The sequence below is a fragment of the Microtus pennsylvanicus genome, chromosome 20, assembly GCF_037038515.1.
Source record: "Microtus pennsylvanicus isolate mMicPen1 chromosome 20, mMicPen1.hap1, whole genome shotgun sequence".
NCBI lineage: Eukaryota > Metazoa > Chordata > Mammalia > Rodentia > Cricetidae > Microtus > Microtus pennsylvanicus.
Genome location: NC_134598.1, coordinates 38,967,545 through 38,993,956, shown reverse-complemented (window position 1 = coordinate 38,993,956; position 26,412 = coordinate 38,967,545). Strand labels below are relative to the sequence as shown.

General features: G+C 46.2%; 1 protein-coding gene across 5 annotated transcripts in view; it reads left to right on the top strand.

Annotated features, from left to right (window-relative positions):
* Positions 1 to 26,412, top strand: part of Syn3 (synapsin III) — a 382,057-nt gene that overhangs the window by 16,532 nt on the left and 339,113 nt on the right. For all 5 annotated transcript variants that reach the window (XR_012908665.1, XM_075954797.1, XM_075954798.1 and 2 more), the window contains exon 2: positions 15,553 to 16,013. Coding sequence is in view for 4 of the 5 variants with exons in the window: in XM_075954797.1 (XP_075810912.1) it covers positions 15,703 to 16,013 (311 nt within the window). In the remaining variant the exon portion in view is untranslated. The remainder of the gene's footprint in view (positions 1 to 15,552; positions 16,014 to 26,412) is intronic.

Sequence of the window (26,412 nt, the reverse complement as noted above, 5' to 3'; positions counted from 1 at the left end):
TAAGGACAAGCATTTGAAACCATTTCTTAACTATTTGTATTTTTGCTGCAGATCCAAGGGCTGAACCTATTACTACTATTTTGCTAAGCAGACATAGCATCAAACTCCCATGGAAATTTGTAATTCTATACCTAGAGACTAGAATAGCTAGCTCTCAGATCTCATCAGAGAGGTTTCTTTTTGCAGTCAATGGTGGTTAATACAAACTCACGAGTGCTCAAAGTACAGAGAATAAGTGCCTGTGTAGATCTGGGCTATAAATGGGACATATATATCACCCCTCTCCCACAATGCTCGGGCACCATTGTGGAAGAGAACACTAAACAATTGTAAGAGCCAGAGGTCAGGGAGGACCTTCTGGACGTGACAGGACAGTTAGCTCCTGCACTCACTGCACAAAACGAAGACAGTCAGCATTCTTGTATGGATCAGGAGCTCGGGAGCCTCCACCCATAATTAAGGAGCTATTGACAGCTGATGGCTTCTGTGGGAGGAGAATGAGTTTTCTTAAAGTTTGTGGCCACTGGTAGGTGGACCACACTCTGATAGATGGCCCCATGCTTATGAGTTATTTGGACAGCACACAATGGACCTGGTGGATTAAAAAAGAAAAGAACATGAGGTTTGGGGAGGTAAAAATGTGTAGGTGGATCTGGGAGGGAACTAGAGGAAGGAGTGGGGGGTGAATGTAATCAAAACACATTGTACATGTGTCTGAAATGCTCAGTAACTTAATAAAAATGTTATAGTGTTAAAAATAATACTAAATGGATAGAAAGGAGAGCTGGTTGGAGGAATCTGAGCCCACCTTCAGTATTTTGACAAGGGCTTGCCTCAGCGTGGCTGCTACTTCACGACCCAGGAAGCAGCTACCAGGCAGCCCATCCACTGAGAAAAGCCCCTACCCCGCCCCCCTCCGGGACAGCGCTGCTACTGGTGGGAAAACCTGATGCCAGGATTCCAAAGCTCCTTACACTCTGCCTGTTAGGTGTCATTTGCTCTTTTATGTGTCTCAGTTTGTGCTTAGCTGAGGCTCAGCCACTTCAGGGGTAGGGAAACCACTAGGGAAAGGGAGGTGTCTGGAGGCAGTAAGCCCCAATGAGAAGAGAGTCAGCAGGGCACAGAATTGCCCCCATGTTCTTTTTTTTAAATTGAAATCTTTTCATACAGTCTATTTTGATCATGCTTTTAACCCCCATATTATTTTAGTCTGTCTCCCCTCATTTGTACATTCCTTTATTGTGGTATCCATATGATAGTGGTTTTTCCAGTCCCCTGGTAACTTTAGAGGTACAGGAAACTCCTCCCCTGACCTCCATGGGGAGCTGTTTCTGAGGAAGGAAGAAGAAAGATTAACTGGTAAATGGACAAAATTAGACATTGGGATCCCAGCAGCCATTGAGTTATGAGGTGGCTTGTGTTTCTTTGGTTAAAATACCTGTCCTGGTAAGACTTTGCTTCCTCAGGATAAAATCAGGAAGCCTGAACATTCTCTGTCCGATTGCTAGGAGTATATGAGAATACACAAGAGGTGCTTAACTAAGTACTTTTTGGTATAGTGAGACAGTTAAAAGTAATTTCAGTAAACATTATTACTAATTATACTAATATGGTATGACTAGTTTTATTAGAAAGCAAAATAAACAAAGACAGAAAAATTAACCTTTTTGCTGTGCTTGGCTCTGGCAGTTAATACTAGGAAACAAAGATTTGCATGTGTTCTTCAAGAGGGCCCTTCATTTGCTCATCAAAAAGAAGCTTATCCAGGCTGTAGGATGCTTTGCCCAGAGGGTGGAGCTGGAAGGGGGAGGGACTCATATCCAGGAGCCAAACCATCTCCCTTGGTCAAACCCTAGGGCTGTGGCCATCGGGCAAGGAGCTCTCCCTTTCTGGGCCTCAGTTCTTTCCGCATGTAAAACATAGATAATAATGAATTATTGTAGAGAAAGGAAAACCTGTTTCCCTATGACCCCTTTGTGGATTGCATAGCAGATATTCACATTACGATTCACAACAGTAGCAAAATTACAGTTATGAAGTAGCAATGAGGTAACTTTATGGTTGGGGTCACACAACATGAAAAACTGTGTCAAAGCACCTTAGTATTAGGAAGGTTGAGAACTAAGTCATCTTAGGGTCATTGACTGGGACCCTGTGATTTAGAATAATAGCCAAGGACAGACTGTCAAAAGAAAAACAGTTTCTAAGGCATGCAGTGGATACAGGCACTTGCTTGTCAGTCAACTTGAGGCAGTTCAGCTTGAGGCTGTTTCTCTTTATGGCGCAAACGTGACGCTCGTTCAGTGGGGTGCTTCAAATTTTGAATGTGTTCCTTCTTTCCAAGGTAGCTGTATGTACTGTGATCCTTTCTCATGATGCTGGACTTCTGCAGCCAGTGGTCCAGGTAGTCATGTGACCACGGAGGAAGCATCCAGTACCCTGCCATGTGCAGCACTGCTGAGCTATGGTGTGCAGCTGGTCAGGTGAGCATTTCCAGCTCACAGTGGAGCGATGGGAGGCAACTGTGTGGTAAATCACAGGCACTTGAATGTGAACTTGAGCAACTCTGAGAAGGTAAATGGACCCTGAGTCCTGGAACATCTAAACAAAAGAACAGAAATGCTCAGAGATCTGATGACACAGAGGAAAAGAACTGAGCTTACCAGGCCATAAATACACGGGACACTAATAGAAAAAAAGCAAGGCTGATTAGGGAAAGTTTATCAGGTAAATTCCTGTTGTGTCTGTGGGATGGTTGGTAAAGGTTCAAAGTTGTCTCTAGTAATTAACTCATGTACTTCCTGGTAGACAGCGAGTCGTGGGGAAATGGGTGCCCTGGTTTTAGGCAAACAGAGTAAGAATGGGGAGCTCTTTCTTTGATCTTAATTAGTTAACTTTAGCTCAAAATAGTCTTTGTGCCAAAGTTGCATGTTCTGTTCCCCTGTATCTGCTAGGACTGATGGGTTTGGTACACAAGAGAGACTTGAACAAGACCTCGCGGTGTCTAACCATTGGCTGCTGTTGTTTGCTTTTGTCAACATGATCATCCTGATCATGAGGAGCCTGTGATAGTACTCACCCAGTTTTCCTTCACACACACACACACACACACACACACACACACACACACACACACACACACACTCGAGTCTTACCCACATGTCTCTTTTTCAGCAGCAAAAAGGCTGCCAGCCTGCAAGATGGGAATGTGTCCTTGAAGTTGTTGTATCTGACACAATTATTCTTGATCCAGTTCCCAGACTTTGGCTTTCCAAGGTGAAGGGCAATGCAGGGCTGAGAAGGTACTGCATTGACAGCAGTTACCAGTGAGCACCTTGTTAGCATGTGACACCAGAAGAGGAGATGGGAGGGCAGGGCAGATGACAGGGTGTCTCGGTGCTTGAAAGTCTACATCCTGAGATGGAGGAGAACTGGGAAATGACATTTTGCAAGTTACTAAGTCCCCTGATCCTCGGTTTTTCATCTTTAAATGAGGTCAGTGATAGTATTTATTCCACGGCATTGGGTGAGGATTATTAGTGAGAGAGTGGTTGTCTTTGGTTCAGTCTCAGAGTTCATAACCAGCCACATGGTGGGTGCTAGTTGCTGATTCAGAGACAATTCTCCTTGTTGGGAGACGGTACAATGACTAGCAAGTATTCATGATACCCTTGCGTGTTAGCTGAGGCGATTTTGGAGGCATATAAATGCATTTGTTAAGGACTCAAGAGACCAGTGCTCTGGTCTAACCTGTTCTTCTCCTGAGCTAAGTGACCCTGGACAAACCGTTAGTCTGCCAAGTTTTCTTGCTTCAGTCAGATTTCTGCTGATGTAGCAGAATCCTCAGAATGGATCATTTGCAAAGAAAAGAGATGTATTTAGCTCACAATAATGGACAGAAAAGTTCAAGACGAGATTGCTACGCCTGGTGAGAACCTCACAGTACATCCACATCAGGAGAGTGGGGTGCAAGTTCCTGCAGGCAAGAAGGACACAAAGATGACATTAACAGCTAACTCAGTCCTGCATGACTCATGGGGGGACAGTATTAATACATTCACGAAGCTTCCATCCCAAGGACCTAAACACCTTCTATTAGGCTCTACCTATCAACACTACCCAGGGAGGAAAGTTTTGGTGGAGACTAACCATGCTCAAGCCGTAGCTCTCCCCATCAGGAAAACAGCCATGACGTAGGAGTGCCACAGTGTGGGGGTTCTGTACTGCACAGACATTTCCTCCCATGCCTGTCCCTAGTCGGCCAGAGATCGCTGACGACCACCTACAGACCTAAAATCCTCAACAGACTTCAACTCCGTGTTCACTATGTGTGGGCTCTGTATGCCAGATCCTGGGCAAGGCAGTGAGAACAGAGATCTCAGCTTTTTTTCTGGGAGTGCTTGATGGGAAATACTGCATAGTCGTATTGTGGGCAGCAGTGGGTGCTGGAACAGTACAGGACATGATCAGACTGGCTAGAGAACAATGAGAAAATGATAATAAAGGTAGGGTATGTGTGGCAAGAAGGAGCTGGAGAAGAAATCTTAGGAGAAATGGCTAGTACAGAGGCCTGAGGTCATGTGACAGGATGGCTGATCACTGCCTTCTAGTAGGGACGTTTAGGTCATTGGGGCATTTGTGTCACTGTGATCAAATGCCTAACAGAAACAATGAGAGGGAGGGAGGTTTGACCCGTGGTTTCAGAGTTCTCATTCCATCACCATGGAAAAGGCAGGGTGGAACCCAGTAGCTCACAACATTGCAGCCAGGAAGCAGAGCAAGAAAAAGAGAAGCCCAGGACAAGATACAGTACCCAGGGATATATCCCTTCATGATGGGTTTCCTCCAGCTAGGCATCTCCTCCAGCACCTCTCAAAAGAATGTTCAATCTGTATTCCTGGAGGGCATTTCATTTTAAACTATGAGGAAATTTCCTTTATTAGGGAAATAAAGGAAATTTATTTTTGGTGTGGAAAGTGAGTAAGGAGAGGTTCCCGATCGTGTTAGCTCCATAAGGATGTGAAAGGGTCTCACATTCCAAAGTACACTTGGTAGAGGGGCCGGGGCATAAAAATGGTCAAAAGGACTTAACAGCCTGTCGGGGGGTGAGTGACAGAGGCCAAAGAAGAATTGTATCTGTCTAGGAACTGTGCCTATGGGTTTGAAAAAAGCAAATGAATCCGACTGTTTTGGGTGGTGGTGGCTGTGTGTGGGAGGGGAGGAGAGAAGCATGCAGACCCCTGAATTGCCAGCCTGTGTGTCTGAGTAGGGTCATTACTGAAGTGGAAGTGGACGAGAAGGGGTGAAGCAGGACACCAGGAGCTCCGTTTGGACCCATTCACCGGGATGACTTTTAGCCATGCCTTGTCTGCTTTCCCAAATGCATTTTCTAACTTCTTCATTAGGCCGGCACCTGGCCTTTAGGAGCATTGCCAATTGGTCATTTTCCCTGCTCTAGGCAGGGGGCTCCTGGCCAGCAGCTGAAGGTGTAGGATTGAAGGGATTGAAGGCCGAGTAGGCTCAGTCTGGCTCATCAGGAGTGTTCTTGGTGAGTGTACCTCCATCTGTCTACCTCCCTGTCTGTCTTTGTCTTTCCATGTGTCTCTTCCTGCCCATGTCTACTTTTCTATGTCTCTCTCTCTCTCTCTCTCTCTCTCTCTCTCTCTCTCTCTCTCTCTCTCTCTCTCTGTCCAGATGATAGATAGATAGAGATATAAATATATAGATATATCTTCTCTGTGGATATTGAGATAGACGACAGGCAGCACATTTTTTGTATATGTTATTTCCTCTGGCAGAAGCATCATGCAAATTTCCAAGGCAACTGATATTTTCTCATCACAATTTTTGTATTCTAAGGAACATGGTAAGCCATGAGGTCCCTTTGTCTCTAAGAAGGTTAACTTGTTTACTTATTTACTTATTTCCAAATTGTGGCAGTACAGGCATCTCATTGGCTCCTCTCTACCTGATGCTGTTTCCAGTTCAACAAGACCAAGGCCACATGTGCTACCAGCCTTGGTACCTTAGTGCTCAGAGCCAAGCTCAGTACCTCTTCTTCAAACCCATAATGAGGAGTGTGTTCAGAAGGCATCATTGCAAGCAGCTTTAGACCTAATTGGTAACTGGTGAGTAGCACCAGAATCTTCCCAGAGGAGGCAATGAGCCCAGAGAGCATGAACAGAATAAATTTCTGAAGAAAGTGCAAGGGGCATAGGGAAGGACATGCTAGAGAAGGGGAAACAGTTGTGAAACCACTGTGTGAGCAATGGAGCACAAGAACAGGGTCTCAGAGCACCTCTGTATAAATGGTCAAGCCCAACTTGAGCACCTGAGAAGCCAGATTCCAAGGGGACTAGGGTACCGTGGTATAGTGGAATGCCCATGGACCATGGCCTCAAGCCTGCTAGGGCTTAAATCTTCATGCGATAATTAGGAAGGCTGCTAGATGTTCAAGATTGTGGCCGCCAGAGCTGGAAGAGGGGTTTTTAAATTGCTCTGCCAATAGTGGCCAACACTGAGTAGATATCTCAGCTGACTCATAGGTGGAGGATGGGTGACTTGAGCTAATAGGTCAGTGTCTGGCAAGCTGAGTGACCAAAATATCTCTGGTCCTTGATTTGTACATTAGTAAAAATGGAGGTGATAGCATCTTCTGGTCTGGGTTGTTGGGAAGGAGAGCCCCATCTCTTGGACCATTTCCACAGAACCAGGATCTCAAGCCCAATAAATAGCCAATCACAACAACATCACCATATTCATAAGCACCATCACCATCATCAGGATCTTATTATACAGTCATCCCTTTGTTGTTATAAATACCCCGACAAAAGGCAGCTTACGGAACAAAGGGCTTATACTGGTTCACAGTTTGAGTGTATGGTCCATCACAGCAAAGGTGGCAGCGGAAGTGTCAGGTGGCTGATCACATAGCATCCACAGTCAGGAAGCAGCAAGAGATGGAGTCTGGTACCCAGCTCCTTTTCACAGCCCAGGGAACAGTGCTGCCTGCAGTTAAGGTGGGTCTCCACTCAGTTAACTCAATCTAGACAATCTCTTGAAGACATACCCAGAGGCTTGTTTCCAGAAGACGGTAAAGCCCATTGAGTCGACAAGATCAACTATCACAGTCCTCAACTTGTGAAAGATCCCTCTGTTGCTTTGTTTCTGTTTTTGTTTACAGTGATTTGTGATGCTTTCAATGATGAGCCGAGGCAGGGAGCTTCAGTTTCCAGATAGCAGTGTTCTCAACAGTCACTTGTCACAAGGAACTCCCGCAACTCTCTCTCCTCTAGGACTGGCCACTTGGGCATCTGATCCATAGCCTCTAGCAAGCAGACAGTGGTCTGGAGAAGTGTTTCCCCAAATCAGATTTGTAGACAAACCACAGTGGATCCCTTGTAAAGTACCGTGGTGTGTCTTAATTATCAACTCAATTGGGTTTAGATCTGCACCTTAAGGTATTCTATGAAGACGTTCCCAGAGAGGTTTCACAGAAGAGGGTAGCCTGCTCACCCTGAATGCGGGCAGCACCTTTTTGTGGGCTGAGTTAAAAGGGAAAGAGAGAGAGGCACCAGCATCTATCCTTCTCTGTTCCCTTACTGAGATGCAGTGTGGCCAGCCCCCTCGTACTCCTGCTTCCAAGCTTTCCCCACCGTGGGGATTTGGGTCATGACCCTCAGATAATGAAGTTTGGATAAATCAGAGGCAAACTGGCATGAAGATTGAATAACCTCAAGCATAGGCCCCAGTCCTGGATGTTGATGCCCAGAGGGTTCTGCAGATTCTTTGTGTAGATAGATCAGTCATATTAGCCATGTAATCTTCACAGGATTTAGCAAATGCCTCAATTTATTAAATGTAAATGGTTACTTCCATGTCCTGAGTTTTGAGATTGTTTGGGGCATGTCTGTATTTGAATGTATTTCAGAAGGGGGGTGGTAATTAGCAACAAATGAAAGATTTCACTTGACTGACCCCTCACAAAATTTCCCAGCACCCTTGGTTGCTCTTCCTCAAGAGGAGAAAGAGGGTGCAGAAGGCTACAATTTATCATTTCAAAGCTAAAATCTTTGGGTACCCACAGTGCTCTTATTGTGCTATTTGTACCACTCTCAGGAGAAAGGCCTGTGGGATGGAACTCTTCAACATCAGCAGGCACCTTCAAGCTGATACGTCTAGCTCTGAGCTCCAAAGTCCCAAGACATCCGCTAGTATCGCTGGAACTGGTCCCTTGGCACTTGACCTTTTCTCCAGAAGGTTAAGTGTCTCTTAACTTCAACCAAAACAGTCTGTGAGTTTCCTACCTCCCCTGAGACACTGACTGTACCCACACTTATCAATATATTGGTAAAGTCCAGGAATTTTTAAACTTTCTAACCAGAGACTTTCTCGTAAGCGGGGTGGGGGGGGAATCAGGAGAAAAAGAACAATTCCTTTTAGTGTTCACTCATGGAGCCGAGGGTGGGTGGAGTGAGGGACACGATATGAATCCGGGTATGTTTGCACGGAGGGGTGGCCACTAAACTCTGAAGATGGCTGCTCCTCCAGCAGCATGGTGCTTGGTTGGCTGAGGTGTGTGTCAGAAACCTAGAGAGCTTTCTTTAGTATAGCAACACACTTAGTCTCCACAGAAAACCCATGGAGGTAGCTGAACTTTGTCCGTGTAATTTTATATAGATTCACTCACTCAATGGTTACTGCTATCCTACTACGTGCCGGCACTGTCCTAAGTGCTTAGAATACGCCAGGGCACGCATGGGTCACACAGTGGTGTCTGATCTTGAGGCACTTGGATTCTGTCAGTGCAAGCAGAAAGCAGACAGTAAGCAGAATAGAAGATGCTGTACTGCTGGAGGCATCCCAAGGGAATCCTCTTCTAGAGGGTGGCATTTAGGAATACCTAAAGGAGGCTGGGCAGGCATCTGGAGGGACTTCCTGTGGAGGGAACAGCCAGTTTGCAGGAAGCACACCCAGGAAGATCCATTCTGGGATTCATTGTCTTTCCCTGTTGATTAAGAAATTAGGGGAGCTTTGCATATTCCTCATCTACATTACCAGTGTAGGCAGTTCAGGGGTCAGCGGGCAGAGCTCTGTGTGAGTGACCTTGGAGGGGCATTGGACAGAGGTTTCATAGGGAATGATGGATGGACCCTGTTTTGAGTTTCAGTGGTTACAAGAATGTGTCGAAATTCATAGAACTAGGTACCCAGTAAGTCCATTTTACTCTGTGTTGACTTAAAGGACAAATATTTTCACAAGCCCTTTGGCACCATTTTGATCTGCTCAATACCAGTAGCCTCACTGGCCTAGGTATTAGTAGCTGTGAGCTCACTCTCATGTAAATTCTGCAGCCCCACCACTGCCCTCCCTACCACTGTTGGACCTCCTAAGTGCACTGGGGACTCTGCTCACTCCAGGCACTGTTTCAGACATCTTCATTAGTCACTTGGTTCTCATAAGAACCCTATGAGGTAGGCACTAACATCCGAATTCTGCAAACAAAGAAATCGAAGCACGGGGAGATGAGTTAACTTTCTGAGACACTGTGGGCAGGGAGTTGCAGAACCCAACAGCTCAACCTTCAGGCTAACTGATTCTGTCTGCCTGTGTCTAACACCAGAGTGTTGGGACTGTGTTTTCTTTAACTAATGTGTTCTGGGTAAGAGCCGCCATTGGAGTCAGTTTGTTGGATCTTGCAGACCAAATAGGAGGATTGACCAGACAAAAGGAATGAGCATCTGAAACCTATACTGGAAAAGGAGAAGCCAAAATGTGAGGTTTCTGGCCTAAGAGTGGATGGAGCCTAGGTGGGAACCCAGGAGCATAAACCCAGCTGAGAGTGAGCAAGGAAATGAACCCAAGTTTCTCTGACACATCTGCACAGAGATGCCTGCTCTCTTCCCTGGACTGTGGGATGACTCTCCTTACTCCACAAAGCTCCTGCCACTTTGATGCAAAGCTTCTGACCCTGTGATCATCCCTCATCAGGCTCTACAGCCGAGCCAACCCGTTTTCATCCTTCTCACTGCTCCCCTTTCCCACCTCAGCATCTGAGAGGTTAAGCTTGCAAGGCTGTCAGAGAAAAGGTTTTAAGATTTTTTTTTTCTAATCTAATGTGGCCACTCCCGCCCTCTAGTGGCCAGTATGTGACAATGTCACTGCTTTTGCACTTTGCAGCCATTAAATAAAAATACCTGCCATTTAAATACAAGAGTTGCTATATTGTGATCATCGAATTCTGGTGAAAAAGATGGGGTCTAAGCGGCTGATGGGAGGTAGCATTACACAGTGTGCGTACACTGGGCAGTGGGGTAGAAGAGTGCAGTATGAGATTTTTCCACACCACATTGAACAATGTGCAGTTTAGAACACATGAATGTTTCTGGAGCTTTCAAACGTAAAAGCTTTGGGCCGTGGCTAACATTGTGTGGCTAGAAGCACGGAAAATTGAAACCCTGATTAAGGAAGAGCAGTCACTTAAATCCTCCACACTCTGTGTCTCACAGCCAAGAAGACTCCCTGGGACCCGCCTCTCTGTAACCTTCCTGTAGAGTTCTATCATCGGTGTACCAAAGCCAGAATTATTTTCAATATGACCTTTTTTGATCGGGTATCTAATCTTCCTCTATTCTTCGAAATAGTTTCTTGTGAACTTGTATTTTTCCCCCAGCAGAGTAGGCCTTCTTTCTCTTTTTCAGATGTGCCAATGTCTTTCCTACCATAGGGAGTTTGTACATACATGTCTCCTCATTCTTCATCTTAGAGACTCATGACCATACCAAAGGAATTGTCTCTGTTTTTATGGTAACACAATCTCCTTTATAGAAAACTTTTAAGTATTTCACACACCCCAAAGGAACTGATTTTAAAATGTAATGAAGCCACAAGATGCAAAACACACAGAACTAGCAGAATTTCTTCATGACATGAAATTATTTTACAATATCATCAAAAATATTTAACAATAAATTTAACCAAAGAAGTGAAAAATATGAGTGACAAAACTAGAAAAATATTAATGGAAATAATATAACACAAATAGATAATAAAGTACCCTATGTTCATGGACAGGAAATGTCAATATTGTTCAAATGTCCATGCCACCAAAAACAGTCTAAATTCATTACCACCCCTATCAAAATTCCAATGTCACCTCTGACCAAAATAGAAATGTTATCCAGCCCCCAAAGATCTTAAATACACAGAGAAATCTTGAGCAAAAAGAAAGCAGAAGGCATTGTCTTCTACCTGACTCCAAAATCTATTACAAAGCAAAAATAATTAAAAAGGTATGACATAGTTCCCAACAGATGGCACAGAGATCAAGAATATTGGCTACTCTTGCAGAGGACCTGGATTCAGTTCCTAGCATCCACATGATGGCTCACTACCAACTGTAGCTACACTTACTAGGATCTGCTGCCTTCTTCTGACCTCTGTGAGCACCAGGCACCTGTGGTACATATATGCAAGCAAAACACTCATATGCATAAAATGGAAAAAATGTTCATAAACTGTAGCAGCAATGGAGATTGATCTGGAATAGGGCAGAGAGCCCAGGAATAAAGCTGGGCATTTACAGTCAAGGTTTCTAAGAATTTATAAACATCTATCTGTTAAGAGGCTAGCATCCAAAAATGTATAAGATCTCAATTCAACAGCAAGAAAACAAATAATCTATTCTAAAAATATAAAAAGTACCTGAATATACATTTCTTAAAAGAAGACCCAAGATGACCAAAGACCAATTCTCATCATCTGGAATATGCAAATGGGTACAAGGAGACACCTCACATGTGATAGAATGTTTATTATAAGCAAATATGAAAGAGTGCTGAGGCCAGCAACATTGCTCAGTGGGTAAAGGCGCTAAGTTTGATGGCTCGAGTTAAATACCTGGGACCCACACGGTAGAGGGCAAGAACTGACTTCTGCAAGTTGTCCTCTAACCCTACACATACGTTGTGACATGTGCATGGATAAATATAATTTTAAAAATTAAATGCATGGAAAAAGGAGACTTGTATACTGTGAATGAGAATGCAAATTCATGTAGTCATTAATGGAAAACAGTGTTGGGGCTCCTCAGGAAACAAGAAATAGAGTTATTGTTTGGTTCAGCAGTCTCACTTCCGCGTGCATAGCCAAAGAAACTGAAAGCACCTTGGCAAAGAGCCAGTGACTCTCCTGTGTTCATTTCAGCATGATGAACAATGAGCAAGGTATGATATCAACCTGCTTTCATTGTCAGAGGGTGTGGTGTTGGTGATAATGAAATACTATTAGGTCATTAAAAAGAGGGAACTCCTGTTTCTGTCAGTAGGGATGAACCTGGAGGATGCTATATTAAGGCAAGTAAGCAGGGTGCAGAAGAACACAGACTATATGGCCTCAAGTGGGGCATCTAAGAGTTCAAAGCATCCAACCATGGCTCTGAGCAGTAGAGGAAAGATGTGGATGGAGACTGGGTGATGTTGATCAGAGTTGAAACTGGGAAGAATGAGCTTCAGCTGTCCGTTGTAAGGACTACAGATGTTAAATATTAAAGAACATATCTCATATTTTCAATCTGCCAAAGGGGATTTTAAATGCTTTCACCACACCAAAATTCTAAGTACCTGAGATAGTTTTGTTTGTTTACCTAATTTGATCAACCCATAGTGAAAATATGTATCAAAAAATGACATCATCTGCCAGAAAAATACTGTTATGAAAAAAGTCACTTCTTCATATAGGACTTCCCAGCTATTCTATTTAAAGACACCTTACTCTCCACAAGGCCACTCCAAGTTCTTTATCAGCATAGATTTCAAGCCATAGATTCATCATAGTTTCATCTTTTACCAGCTTGTCTTTGACAAATCTAAATCTTCCTGGGGCTGTAGTAATAAGGGTTAAGAGAACCCCTGTAGTTGGGGTTGATCAGAAGTTTATAAGGAAGCATGCCTGGAGGGACACTCGTGTAAACTCGGTTACTTGGGAAGCTGAGGGTGGGTGTTTGAGAGTTCAAGCTCAGGCTGGGTTACATAGTGAGGCTCTACCTCAGAATAAAAAGGAAAGAGGGCTTTCCAGCAGACAGAAAAGTTTAGAGGAGGCAAGTTTGGTGGTAATGGTTGAATTCCTACCAGTGTAAGGTAGACCAGAGTTCCCCCAAAAGAGATTGTTAAATAAACTGCAAGGTCTCTTCAACTGAAGTATTTGACAAACTTTTCATCCGGTAATTTAAAAAGAAAGGCAGTTGAATTTCAGGAGTGACCAGTAGCTTGTTAGGGTTAGCCTCTTCACATTGAACTTTGCACAAATGTTTCAAAGAAAATGCTTGATGTTGCTAGAAAGAAACAAAAAGTAGATACACTATAGAAGAGAGTCCCTGCCTTAAGGGGAGGTAGCCACCCACATCTGCCCAGGTAAAACAGAAAGCTTGGCCCAGAGCAGCTCCAGCTAAGGCAGAGAGCTGTGGGTGTAATGGTTAATGAGCAGCGTACAAACAGAAGGAAGAGTGTGGGGACTCAGGAGATGTTTCAGTTTCTCTCAAGAGGATCACCCAAGGCTTTGCTGAAACTGTACCACATAAGCACCCCTCCCTCAGACCAATTCTGTTTCTCATTCTTGCTGACAGTTGTTGATTGGGGTGGCACTCTTCAATAGGCCTGACTTAAGATGCTACGGGAATTGAGGCCCCTATGAGGAACCTGACACAAAACAATGGAAGTATTTTTAAATATATGTTTCTGTCAAGTGCAACAGAACATCACTGATATGGGTCTGAGACATAAAGTTAGTCTCAGGGCTACAGAGGTGGCGTCATCAGTAAGGTTCTTCCCATGGAAATGTGAAGAGCAGAATTGGGGTCTCTAGCTCCCAGGTAAAAATCCAGGCACAGCAGTGTACACTAGTGCCTTGAGGAGGTGTGGCTTGACCAGAAAGGGGCACAGGGGAACTTTCTGCGGTGGCAGAAGCAAGCCAACACCACCCCCACCTTATTATTTAACAAAGAATTGGACTGTAAAGACTTCAAGTTTTCCTGAAAGTAAAATTTACAATAATAACATGTAAAAATATGACAGAAACATATAGTTCAGTTTTGTGGCTTAAGTAGCCCTTAATTCTCAATCTCAAATAAACATTGAAGTTTTAAAAATTATTCTTGGATTGGTGAGATGGCTTGAGCTCAGACAGTAAAGGCACACGAGTTCAGTCTCCAGTCCCACAGAGTGGAAGGAGAGAACGCATACCTGCCTCCACATTGTTCTCTGGCTCCCACGGAGTGCATGTACACACACACACACACACACACACACACACACAAATACACACACTTACACACCAAATCCAAAAGTAAGCAAATGAAATAAATGATTTCCAGAAACTTGTGTGTGTACGTGTGTGTCTGCGTGCATAGTCTGTTTCAGTTACCACAACAAAACGCCACAGACCATATGGCTTAAACAGCAGGAATTTATTTTCTCACAATCCGGACATCTGACAGCAGGATGTAGCATGGTGGGGTCTGGTGAGGGCCGCCTCCCAGCTTGCAGTCGACCGCCTTTATTTGTGTTCTTACGAGGCGCAGAGGGTGTCCCTCATAAAAAGAGTTCTACTCCTATTCCGTGGCTCCATCATTAACACTTACCCAATTCCAGTCACCCCCCAAAGGCCTCATCTCCAGATCTCTTCTCACTGGAGATCAGATCTTCAACACATGAACTTAATGGGGGGGACATCTCAATCTTCAACATTATACATTCAAGAACATTTGGAAGACATAAATAGAAAAAGGTCAAATAACATATGTTACCAAAATATATTCACCGCTGTGACTTATTTATAATTTCCAAGTTGTGATACTTTTATATGGCTGTAGTTATTCTATACATGTAATTTTGTATTATGATTATTTCTTTTTCAGTTGCTGGGGTGCAACTCAGAGTTTTCTGCATGCTCGGCCCCTCTCCACTGAACTATAGCCCCAGCCATTTAAACATTTTTATATATTTATTTGTCATTTAATTCTGAGAGAGGCTTTTACTAAGTTATTCAAGCTGGCTTTGGACTCACTATAGCTCAAGCAGGCCTTGAACTATTGATCTACCTGTCTCTGCCTCCATTGTAGCTGTGAATGTTGCTGGCATGGGCTAGCAAGCTCAGGCTTGATGTGTTTAAGTTTACAATACAAAACTTAGTATTGTTACTAAAGATGCTCCATCTGAACCCTCTTTGAATGGACAAACAGTCCACTGAGTGGCTGTGTCGTCCTGTGACTGAATGCTGAGTGGCTTCTCAGTATTTTAAAGTGTTGGTAAGGCTATGATATGTCTATGTATGCATGAGGGTTTTACCTGTTACTGAGATTATTTTTCTTAGTGTAGAATTCCTGAAATTGGAAGTTGTATGCTTTTAAGGCATATTGCCAAATAGTCTCTAAAAGTGTGTCCCAGTTTGCAAAGCCACCAGCAGTGGGCTGGGAACATAGAAATGTTCTTTATCTGTTTGCTTTTAAAGGGGAGGCGTTTGGTTCCACTAATGTGATTACTGGATTGTTTCCAACAGGTAAACAGAATTCTGGGAAGCCCACTTCTGGTGTGTAGAAGCTCTGGGCTCCTCTGACCCCACACCTCCTGCTCCCTGTTGCTGGCTCCTTGCATTTTGAGCCTCACCTAGTTCCTCTGTGTGGACGGAGGCTTCCCATCTATCGCAGCCATGAACTTCCTCCGGAGGCGTCTATCTGACAGCAGCTTTGTGGCCAACCTGCCCAATGGCTACATGCCGGACCTGCAGCGCCCAGAAAGCTCCAGTAGCTCCCCAGCATCCCCGGCCACTGAAAGGAGGCACCCCCAGCCCCTGGCTGCCTCCTTCTCTTCTCCAGGATCCAGCCTGTTCAGCTCCTTCTCCAGTGCCATGAAACAGACTCCACAGACCCCCTCGGGGTTAATGGAACCACCAACTCCTGTCACACCCGTGGTTCAGAGACCCAGGATCTTGTTGGTGATCGATGATGCCCACACAGACTGGTAAGCAGCTTCAGGGATGGAACCTGCATGGGGCTGTCTCACTTCTCGGGAGGACAGAATAGAAAATAAGTGCTATAAAAGGCTTATATGGTTTCTGAGGCTAGCTGGGAGAAGGAGGGGTTCATCGAAGAGAAGCTGTGTGCCTTTTTCTCTAGGGACCGTATATGAACAGAGCCCCATCTGCAAACCCCACATTTAACAGCTCTGAAATAAACAGAGACCCCAGGTCTGGGAAGTTCTATATAAATGCTTTAAACATCTTAAAGTGGTTGATATGGGTGTTGCAAGTGTTCTAGAAACACAGCACGGGAACCATATGACCTTTCTGAAGAAGCAAAGTTCTCAAGTTGCTATTTAATCCAACTTTTTAAATATAAGTCTATCTGTATTGTGTGTGTGCTTGTGTGTATGTGTGTCCTCATGTGTGTGGGTACGTGTTTGCGTATTAACGAATACGCTCTGTGTAGAGGCCTGGAGTTGACATCACGTGTCTTCCTGGACTGGTCTCCACTTTATTTAGAGGCAGGATCTCTCAATCAACCAGGAGCTTACTGATCCTTGCTGGATGAGCTAACCAGCTTACCTCCCCTTACCCTATCCCCCATCCCTGCCACCCGGGATTCCCTGTCTCTGCCTTCTAAGGACTGGGATTACCGGTTGCCACCAGCCTGCCAGGCTTGTACATGGATTCAGGGATCTGAACTCCAGTACCCCTGCTTACAAGTTAAACAGTATATCCACTGAGCCGTCTCCACGGCTCCTAACCAGACATCTGGCCTTATTCTGCACTGGCTGTCTTACCTAAGAAAGTTGCTTCCTGTCTGAAAATGGAGTTTAATAATGGAGATCCTGTGCCGTGGTGTGGTAACAGCTAGGCAGAGTTCCTGTCCTGTCCCCCAAGCCCTCTTGCAGCTGTGTGGCTCTTGTAACTTGCTGTGCCTAATGCAGTACCTACATTATAAAGGGGCTTTATGGAAGTCGGTAATGCCTAAGTTAATATGAAAGTACCCAGCGATGCCATTTAAATATATATGCTTGCTATTATAGAGGGCTGTGGCCCTCTGCGTGACACTGATCATGGCAGCAGTACCTTCCAAGCATTCATGGCTTGTGTCTTTATCCCCAGTATTGTGCAGAAAGGGCAGGGTTTATCCCCTTGTGCCCGTTTCCTGTTGGTCATGCCTTCTTGATTAGTCTATGGGTGATTGCCTCAGATTTACTGCTCTATGTCTACCCATAGAACATGTGGTATTGTGGCAAGGCACAGTGAACAAGGCAGGGACCCATCCAAGTAGCGTTTACATTTTGTCTTTGGTCATCAATCTCCTTAATCTACAGGAATGAGGAGTGTATAAATCTTAGGTGCTGCCCCTTGTGGGTGGGAGCTGGAGATACACTTTTGGCCTAAGTAGTCTCTCCACCCTTTAATTGGAACAACAGCGTTTGTTTTCTGGCATCCTTCTTGCCCTTTGGTGGGGAAAAGAAACTGATGTTCGTGGGCTCGCCTGGAAGTTGGCTCCACGGTCATTGAATATTTGTGACTGAGAAACTTCTCACCACAGACCCATCAGCTTCTCCTTTGAACTCCTTTCTTGAATCTAACCACCCAGCTTTACCCAGTCATTTCAAACTGATGTTCCCTGGGTGCCTAAAATGGGTCTTGCTGGTTGTGGTGGTGCACTCCTGAAATCCGTGCACTCAGGACGCTGAGGTTAGGAGGATTGTGAGTTCAAGGCCAGCCCTGGCTACGTAGGGAAACTGTTACCAGACACCAGAAGATTCTCAATCCTGCCTACAGAGTTTTCCAAAAATGCCTGGCCGCAACTACCAAAAGTGGCCACCAGGTGGCGGGCTAGTCCCATAGTTCTGCGTATCCTGGCCGGCTGCCTCCAGGTCCAGCTTCTTCCCAGCTCCTCCTCCTTTGTGTGAAGATCTCTAGCGGGGAGGAGGTTGTGAAAAGAGAAGAAGCTAGCTCCCACAGCTCCTTCCTTCCCTTTTGAGATGATAATGAGGTGGGCACTTACTGTCTGGGCCGAGAGTGACCCCACCCCCATCCCCACAGACACGCTGCTGTCCCATTCCTGACCCTTCTCAGGCTGAGCCCTCTAAGCTGTCTTCCCTTTCCTGGGACAGGGCCAATCTAGCTCATGAGGTTTCCTTGCAAGCAGAGAGTGTTGCGGGAACCCTTGCCTTTTCTGGGAGCGCAGCTGGCAGGTTATTTCAACCCGCGGGCTCCCTCAGTTCCACCTGAGAACTGCCTAGAACAGTGCAGAAGGGACCTTGCCTTTCTTTTATTGTATTTTTTTCTTAATTTTCTTCCCACCTAGTCCCTCAGTGATAATACCCTTGGAGAAAATGACACGACCCCTTATGGCAGCCATTAGCAGTCATTAACCCCTCAGGAAAGAGCGGGGTCTTATGGGTACCTCTTCTCTCTACGATGGAATGTGGGAGGGTCCAATATTACACACGTCTCCATAGCTGCTGTGTGTTCATGGTCACAGTAATGTCGTGTCTGGATGGCAATGTTTCATGACACTCCCCCCACCCTTCTAGTCTTCAGTTCTATCTGCCCTTCCTTCTGGGACACTCCCAGGCCTTGATGTGGGAATGATATAGATGCCCCAATTAGGGATGAATGCTCATCAATCATTTAGACCAGATATTAATCTTTGCATTAAGTGGCGTCTTCTGCAAAAATGGAGCTTTTCTGCCCAGGGCTGAGAACCGGCATTAGTCTACAGGTGTAAACACAAATATTTGGAAGACAGTTTGGCAGCCTGTCCCTGGAGAGAACCAGTAGGGAGATGCTGTCCCTTTGAGCCCATGCTCTTTTCCACCACAGGCTTTTGCTTGGGTTTATAGTGCTTTGTATTTCCTGAAAAGAAATTCAGATCACAAAGCCACCTTTGCTGCAAGGATTCATGGCAGCTTTGTAGAGGTGAGCCTAGCCAGGGCAAGGGTCACTGGAGAACCTCTGGCAACGTGACAGGTGTGGCGATATTTCATTTATATTTTATAAATAAAACTTGCCTGAAGATCAGAGGATAAAAGAGCCCGCTGGTCAGCCTTGCAGACCAGGCAGTGGTGACACACACCTTTAATCCCAGTAGCCACACTAGTTTGCCATAGAAACCAGGCAGTAGTGGTTACCCCGAAGAAGTTATAGGCACTATCAGTACATAGCATTGCTCACCGGCACTTCCCAGTAGACATACCAGGGGCTGTTTTCCAGGAAGCTGCAGAAGATCTACACACCTGCTTGAGGAGTCCAAACAAGAGGCTGGGCTGGGAGGGGAACAGGAGCTGCCTTCCCACCCAAGCCTTTTATGTTCGGCATGATGGAGACGCCGGGCAGTGTGGATGAAACAGAAGGGTAAAGATGCGTAAAGATCTACTGGGGACTCTCGGAGGACCAGATCCTGTCCCCATTGTTACATGAACAACGTTTATAGATGGACTAATATCTCTAACAAAAACAACTTAAGAAAGAACTGGTTTATTACGGCTCTGAGTTCTAGGCTGAGTCCCTCACCAAGGGGGATCTCAGGGGCAGGAACTTGAGGAACATGGTTATATAGAACCCATAGTTAGAGAGAGAGCATTTTGCCACCCAGTTTGTTCTCTCCATATTAAATAGTCTAGGGGTCCTCTGCCCGGGGAATGGTCCCTCCCACAATTAAGATGGATCTTCTCACATCAATTAACATAATTTCGGTACTCCCTACTGACATACCCAGAGGCCCATCTCTCGGGTGACTTTAGATGAGTCAATTCAATTCAGACAAACACTGACAATCTCCTGCACTCCCCATCACTAGGCATTGTGCTAGGTGGTTTTTACCCATTCTCTAATTTAGTCTTCCTAATCGCTCTGTGGGTACTAATACTATTCTTGTTTTATAAGTAAGAAAGCTTGAGGCTCAGTGCCTCAAACCAAAGAGGTGTTCCTGGCATCTTGGGATCCTGCTAGGGCATTTGAGGACAAGCCTGGGTGTCACTATGTTCTTGCTGTTCTCCCAGCTGCACCTGAAGCCCAGGACCTCCTGTGCCGCTCGTGCGCAGGCTCTGACCCTGCCTCCTCCTCCTCAGACAGCCCAGCTGAGAGAACGGTGGCAGAACCCCATTCACACCTCATTGGCCGAGCGCAGAAGCCTGGTGGCCTCACCCTGGAGGGAAGTGCCCTGCCCCAGCCGGGCGGCCTCCCCCTGACAGAGAGTGTTAAGGTGCCAGGAGGAACGGGAGTCCTTGGAGACATCCAGACACTCATGGTCACAGACTGGCAAAGTGAACCTTGTGGAGAAATTGCACTTGGACACACAGAATATTTTTTCCTCTCTTTAAAGTACCAAGGGAGCTCAGGCAGGGGCTCTACCATTCTTTTCCCTCTGATATTAAGGTTGTCACCTCCAGGAACACATGCCAGACATTATTTTCTATGGGAATTAAATGGAAAATTGAATAAATTCTAGAGAATTTGGGTCTGATAGGTGGCAGCTGAGAATTAAGACCCACGCTTGACCGTCATCCTCTCTGTGTCTCTGCCAGCTTGCTTGTGAGCCTCAGTTTCTTTGTGTGTAAAGTGGGTGTTAACACCATCCCTTTCCCTACCTCACTGACCTCAGGGGGACATGATGAAGAAGCCCCTTCTCATCTCTCTCACGTGAATTTTGCAGCACGTGCTATTTCTCCAGCTGAGTCTCAGTATTCTGCTTCCAATATGAGTTCCACCCTTAGGCACCAAATAGCTTCTGTTTCTGCCATAGGAAGATTAGAGCTTGTGGTGTCTTGGGAAGGTTCTCTCGGAAGACACTTGGTGCTGTGGAATTCAGGAAGGCTCCCGACACTTTCTTGCTACTCCCAAGGTTCCTGCTGCCATCCCTGGGTGGTAAAAAGAAAGGCTCCAGCATTCTATTGAGATATCAGACGGCTCCTGGCTGCTTGGCCCAAGGAACAAGGACAGCCAGACACCTTGGACTGTCTCTCCGAGGATTTGCAGTCGGCCTAATTGGTGCCATGGTAGTCAGGATCTTCTGCTTCTATCTTTGCCACCTGTGGGCAGGTGTCAGGGAAGGGTGTGATCTCAGAGCTGTGGGAAGGTGTGTTAGTGGCTTTTCTCCTTTGTGTGACCAGATACCTGACCAGAAGCAGCTTGAGGGAGGAGGTGATTTTGTGGGTTGAGACTTTAAGGGTGACGGTTCATCACAGTGGGAAAGTACGACCCAGCAAAAGTATCAGCATAAGGCTGATAGTCACATTGTATCAGGTGTCAGGAAGCAGGAAGAGATGATGGTGTTCAGGCGGCTTTCTCCTTCTTAGTCCAGCTGAGAATCCAGCTCACAGGATGGTACCATTCAGAGGTGTGTTTCCATGGTGATTCTAAAGCCTGTCAAATTGGCAATCAAGATTACCACTTAAGTAGGGTTTGTCAGATTGAGTAAATAAAAACACAGGTTGTCAAGTTAACGCTTTAATGACCCAGCCTGAGTATATACTGTGAATCATGAAAAATGTATTTGCTGTCCATCTGAAATTCAGATTTTATTGAGTATCCAGTTTCTCTCGGGAAAGAAGAAAACACATGATACAGCCTAGCTTTACAGATGTGTGATGAGCAAGAGACTGTCCTCTGAGGTGTCTTGCTTTCTGGTTGGGGAGCTAAACCAGGTCTCCTGACTGGCCCCATTCTTGGAGCACAGCGTTCTCTGTCATTGGGATCAGGAAGGGAGATAAGCGCAGAAGACGGACTCTAGCCAAATTCCTAGATACTGTGGGATCTGGCCCCTCCTTTCCCTCTCCCATAGGAGATCTTAGTCAAGTCCAACCTCCCAACCTCACATCCCTCCCCTATAAGGCAGAATTTGGGGCTAACTTTCAGGAAGGTTAATTATGAAGGTTAAAGATAATGGCACGGGTGGAGTTGGTACGTGCCTCAGCCTGATATAATAGGCCCCGGGATGGTAACTGTTATTAACAATTAATTGCAGTTACTAATTGCTTGTGAATATAATAGCCGTGGGAGCCAGAGGGAAGGAAGACGCTTGGCATGCTTTTCAGTTCAGCTGGCTGTGCTGGAGGGCCAGCATCCAGAAGCCCTGGAGGAGGGGTGTCTAGGCCCTGGCAAACCAGCAGTCACTCTCTAAGATGCGGCGAGAGCCAATCAGGCCAGCCCTGAAGTCAGGGAAGAGGCTTAAAGGAGAGATGCACAATTCCCTGCTGAGACCCTCTATCTGTGGGAACATCTCGTGCCTATTGCAGGAACAAGGCTCCCCATTCCACAAGGCAAATGCTTGATGTGGAGAACTGTGAGGGACTTGCGGTGAAATGGGAAGAGGGAGCCTAATAAAAGGGGTATCACCCGCTACTTGCTTTACCTACTAACTCCAATGTTCCACCTGACCCCACCTGGTAGGCTTCTGTGCTGGACATTGGCCCTGCACCTCTGCCCCTCCCTCCCTGCCTCTCTCCCTGCCCTAGTGTCCAGGGGGAGGGGAGGGGCCTGGACATTCCCCATCCACCAGCTCTGTTGCCTGGAGACAGCTCAGTTTTCCCAGGCCCGGCCCCTTTTATCAGGGAAACAATGTGCGCACACAGTGAGGGCCTTGTGTGGCACCCAAGCCCCTAGCCCTTTGACTTGAGGAATTTTTCAAGTGCTGACCCTTCTCCGTGAGGTCTTCAGGCTGTCCAATCCAAGGGCTGATGTCCCTGCAGCTTCCTAGCCAGCTCCTGCAAGCAGAGAGGGAGGAAGGGGAAACAGAAAGTGTGTTACCCATGCCCTGCTCTGGAGAACTTCACCCTTGGAACCCTGCTAGAAAATCCTAGGAAAATCTCTGTGAACAGAAGGGAATATGGAGAATTTTTCTTCCCAAATCTCTTTCCTTTTGCTGTCTCTCTAAAGAGCTTGGCTAAGCTGTGAGATCTCACAGGTAAAGGACACGTCCCTCTCTGAGCCCGTTTCCTTAGATATGCAGCCACGTGGATGGTGAAGATTATATCTCCAGATGAGTGTTCCCATTAGAATGCTGGTTTCCAGCTACCACCCTAAACCAGCTGTGTCAGGTCAGGTTCCACATAAGCAAAAGGAGGCTTTATTGGGACATACGCGGAGAAGTTCTTAGAAGGAAAAGGGTGTACAGTGATTGGAGTTCTAGGCAGTCAGCCTGTGAAGTCCCTCCAGAGATGTGCATACATCAACTCTTCTTTGTCCTGGTCCTTGAAGACAAATTCTTGGGGGAAATTAAACCCGGCTTAGTCCACTCCTTATTTCTTGGGGGACACTTTGGGACAAAGCTGCAAAGACTCTGTATAGGATGCTTGGTTCTGTCGAGACACAGGCAAATACAAAAAGAGGAACCACTACTAAGCAAGGACTTGGTGGCTACAGATCGGGGCCAAGAGAAACTGTCACGTACCACAGTGGACTCCAGATGTCCAGAATGGAGCCAGGAACCTGCTTTTTGACAATGATGAAAAAGTCAACCTTAGGAACTACCAAAACAGAGGACTTCTCACACATGGCTTAAATGAATAGAGCCAAGACCTCTGGCGCAGTGAAGGCTGGAGATGAAATTCAACTTGGTACGTGGAGGATGCCAGTACAGCTCAGTATAAGTAGAATTAACTGGCAGAGGTCAAGTGGGTGGTGGGAAGGGGGTGAATACCCCATTGTACAGAAGGGTCCAAGCTTGGTTTGTGTACACATCTGTAAAAATATTCAAGGGCTCAGACCCCAAAGAGCTTACTCTAGAAGCCCTTATAGGAGGCTCTAAACTGAAGCTTTTACTGTTCTCGGCTGGCCTCTCTTTTACCCCCATCTCATGCCCTTGCCTTATTCAGCTCTGAGGAATTCCACTGCTTCATTGCAAGTCTCCTCACCCTCCACAGTATGGTTTTCTAGGCCAGGCCCTCTCAGTGACCTTCTTTTTATAGAGTCCCTCAGAGACCTGGGTCTACTTGGGCAATAGTCGCTCAGAGCTGGCGCCTCTGGACTTTACCCCCACTGGTTGCAGCCATGCCCCTGGAGAGGCAAATCTCTGGGTAGATGCCAACCTCATGACAGAACATCTCTCCCCCAGGTTCAGTGGAAGGCCACCTCTAGTGTGTTCCCTGGCAGAAGGGAATAATCTGCCATGGCAGGAAAAGGGATAAGGTTTCCTGTCCACTCTCCTGGCCTCCCCGTCTGGGCTTCCTAGAGATCTTTAATGAGTTAATTATCGCATACAGAACTGGCTTGGTCAGAGATTGCCCGTGGAAGACAAGCCAGTCTGTGAGTTCAGGGGCACGTGGATGGGAACCGCATGGGTGGAAAAAAATACTTTCCTCTGGCCAGAAAAAAAGCAGCTTAGAGTCCACAGCAAATGGCATTGACCACTTGGTTTGAGCACCCACAGAAAAAGCTCAGTATGTCCCCTTCACACCTGTGACCCCCCAGAGCTTGGGGAACACAGAGAAAGGAGGCTTACTGGGGTTTCCTGGCTGCCAGCCTAGCTCTAGGAGGGAGGGAGGTTCTGTCTTAGGCAGATATAGAGTGATAAAGCAGGATGCCCGATGTCCTCTGGCTTCCATGTGTGCACATACATCTGCACGTATTCGTGCTCATGTTTACGTACACTACATCACTGATGCGCAGAAGTAAAAGTTTACAGTTCATCCAGTCCAAACGAGGCTAAGGATTCCATGAGATCTGCCAGTAGGGACTTACGATAAAGGATAGCGGTGTTAGGGTTACTATTAGATCTGTGTCCTCCTCAGGGACTGTCTTCCAGCACAATATAAAGGCCTTTCTGCTTGGACAGGATGTTTCATTCAGTGCAATTGCAAAGACCAACATGATGCTTAACACAAAGTAGAGAGGGGATGGATGGATGGATGGATGGATGGATGGATGGGTGAATGGATGGATGGATGGGTAAGTAGTCGAGTGAGTGGATAGATGGGTGAATGAGTTAGATGAATAAGTCAGATGGATAGTTAATCTATGCATGGGTGAATAGATAGATAATAAATCTTTCGGCCTTCTTCATGCAAAAAGAAAAACAGAAGGGAGGAACTGAACATTAGCAACACCTGCTATATACCAAGAATATTCTTTAGGCATTCTTGCTCAGGTGGCAGATGTAGTAATTTTTGTCCTAATTGTTTTTACCAATGAGAAAACTAGTACTTTGGGGGTGGTTGTTTGCTTGAGGTAGCATCAGGTTATAAATAGCAGAGCTACACAGGACCTGTCAGTCTCTAAAGCCAACAGGCCCTTTCTACTTTCTTTCCCAGCAAGGTGAAGCCTTACCTATCCCGCCCCCCTTCAGCAGCAACCACTGGTAAGCAACTTGCTGGCCCAGTCTTGGCAGCCTCCCACATGCCTTTGCATCTGTGTCCTAATGTAAATCCTCTTTGCAACTTTAGAATTGATCTTTTAAATCCTCATTATTCAGAGGAGGAGGCAGAGGTGGTCCCAAAACATCTACAGCAGGTATCAGAAATCCTGCCCCACCCCCCAAACCAGGTCTTCCTCTGTGTGTCTACTGCTCATTTTTCTTTCATACTTAAAAGTGTGTGCCTCAGGAAGATGTGAGGTACCCCAGTACCCCAGTTCTACCCTGTAGTGTCCCAGTGCTTGCCCAGCATGGTTGCCCTTACTAGTTTCTCTCTTCTCTCTTTCTCTCTCTCTCTCTCTTCATCTCCCCCCCTCTCTCTCCCCCTCCCCTCTCTCCCCTCTCCTCTCTCTCTCCCTCTCCCCCCCTCTCTCTGCATCCCTCTTTCATACACACACACACACACCCTGCTTCCCACCCAATGCTGGGCTGAGTGTCTCCTCTGTGGACCAAGCAGGATCCCTGTGCTGATGGCTACTGGTTATTACCTATCTGTGTGTCACACCCTCCTAGGAGGCAGTAATCCCTGTGGTCTTCATGTTTAAAGGCTCTGCACAGAGCAGATGGTCCATCACTATAGGATGAACCATGCAAAGAAGGCCTCCTGGGGCCATGGACATGGCTCACTGGGCAAAGAACTTGCTGCACAAATAAGAGCCCTAGTATTTAAATCATCAATGCTCTAGTAAACGAGTGGCCATGGTGCCCCTGCCTGCATCCCAGACGGAGGAAGGCTGGAGGAGGATCCCAGCTGGCTAGCTGGAATAGCGGAATCCTCAAGCTCTGGGCTCAAGTAAGAGAAGTGACCTCGCCTCACGGGCTTCACAGGCTGATGGGTCTGTCAGAGCACCCTGCTCTGACACAGGTAGATCCCATCTGTGCTCATTCCCTGACTGCAGCAGGAAAAGAATGCTGTGCCCACTCCTCATAAATCTCTCTCACACACCACCACATCCCGGGGCCTCAAGCTAGGGATTTCCCACCCCAGGCAGCCCCAGTTTATAATATTCTCCTTCCTGGTGCCTTTA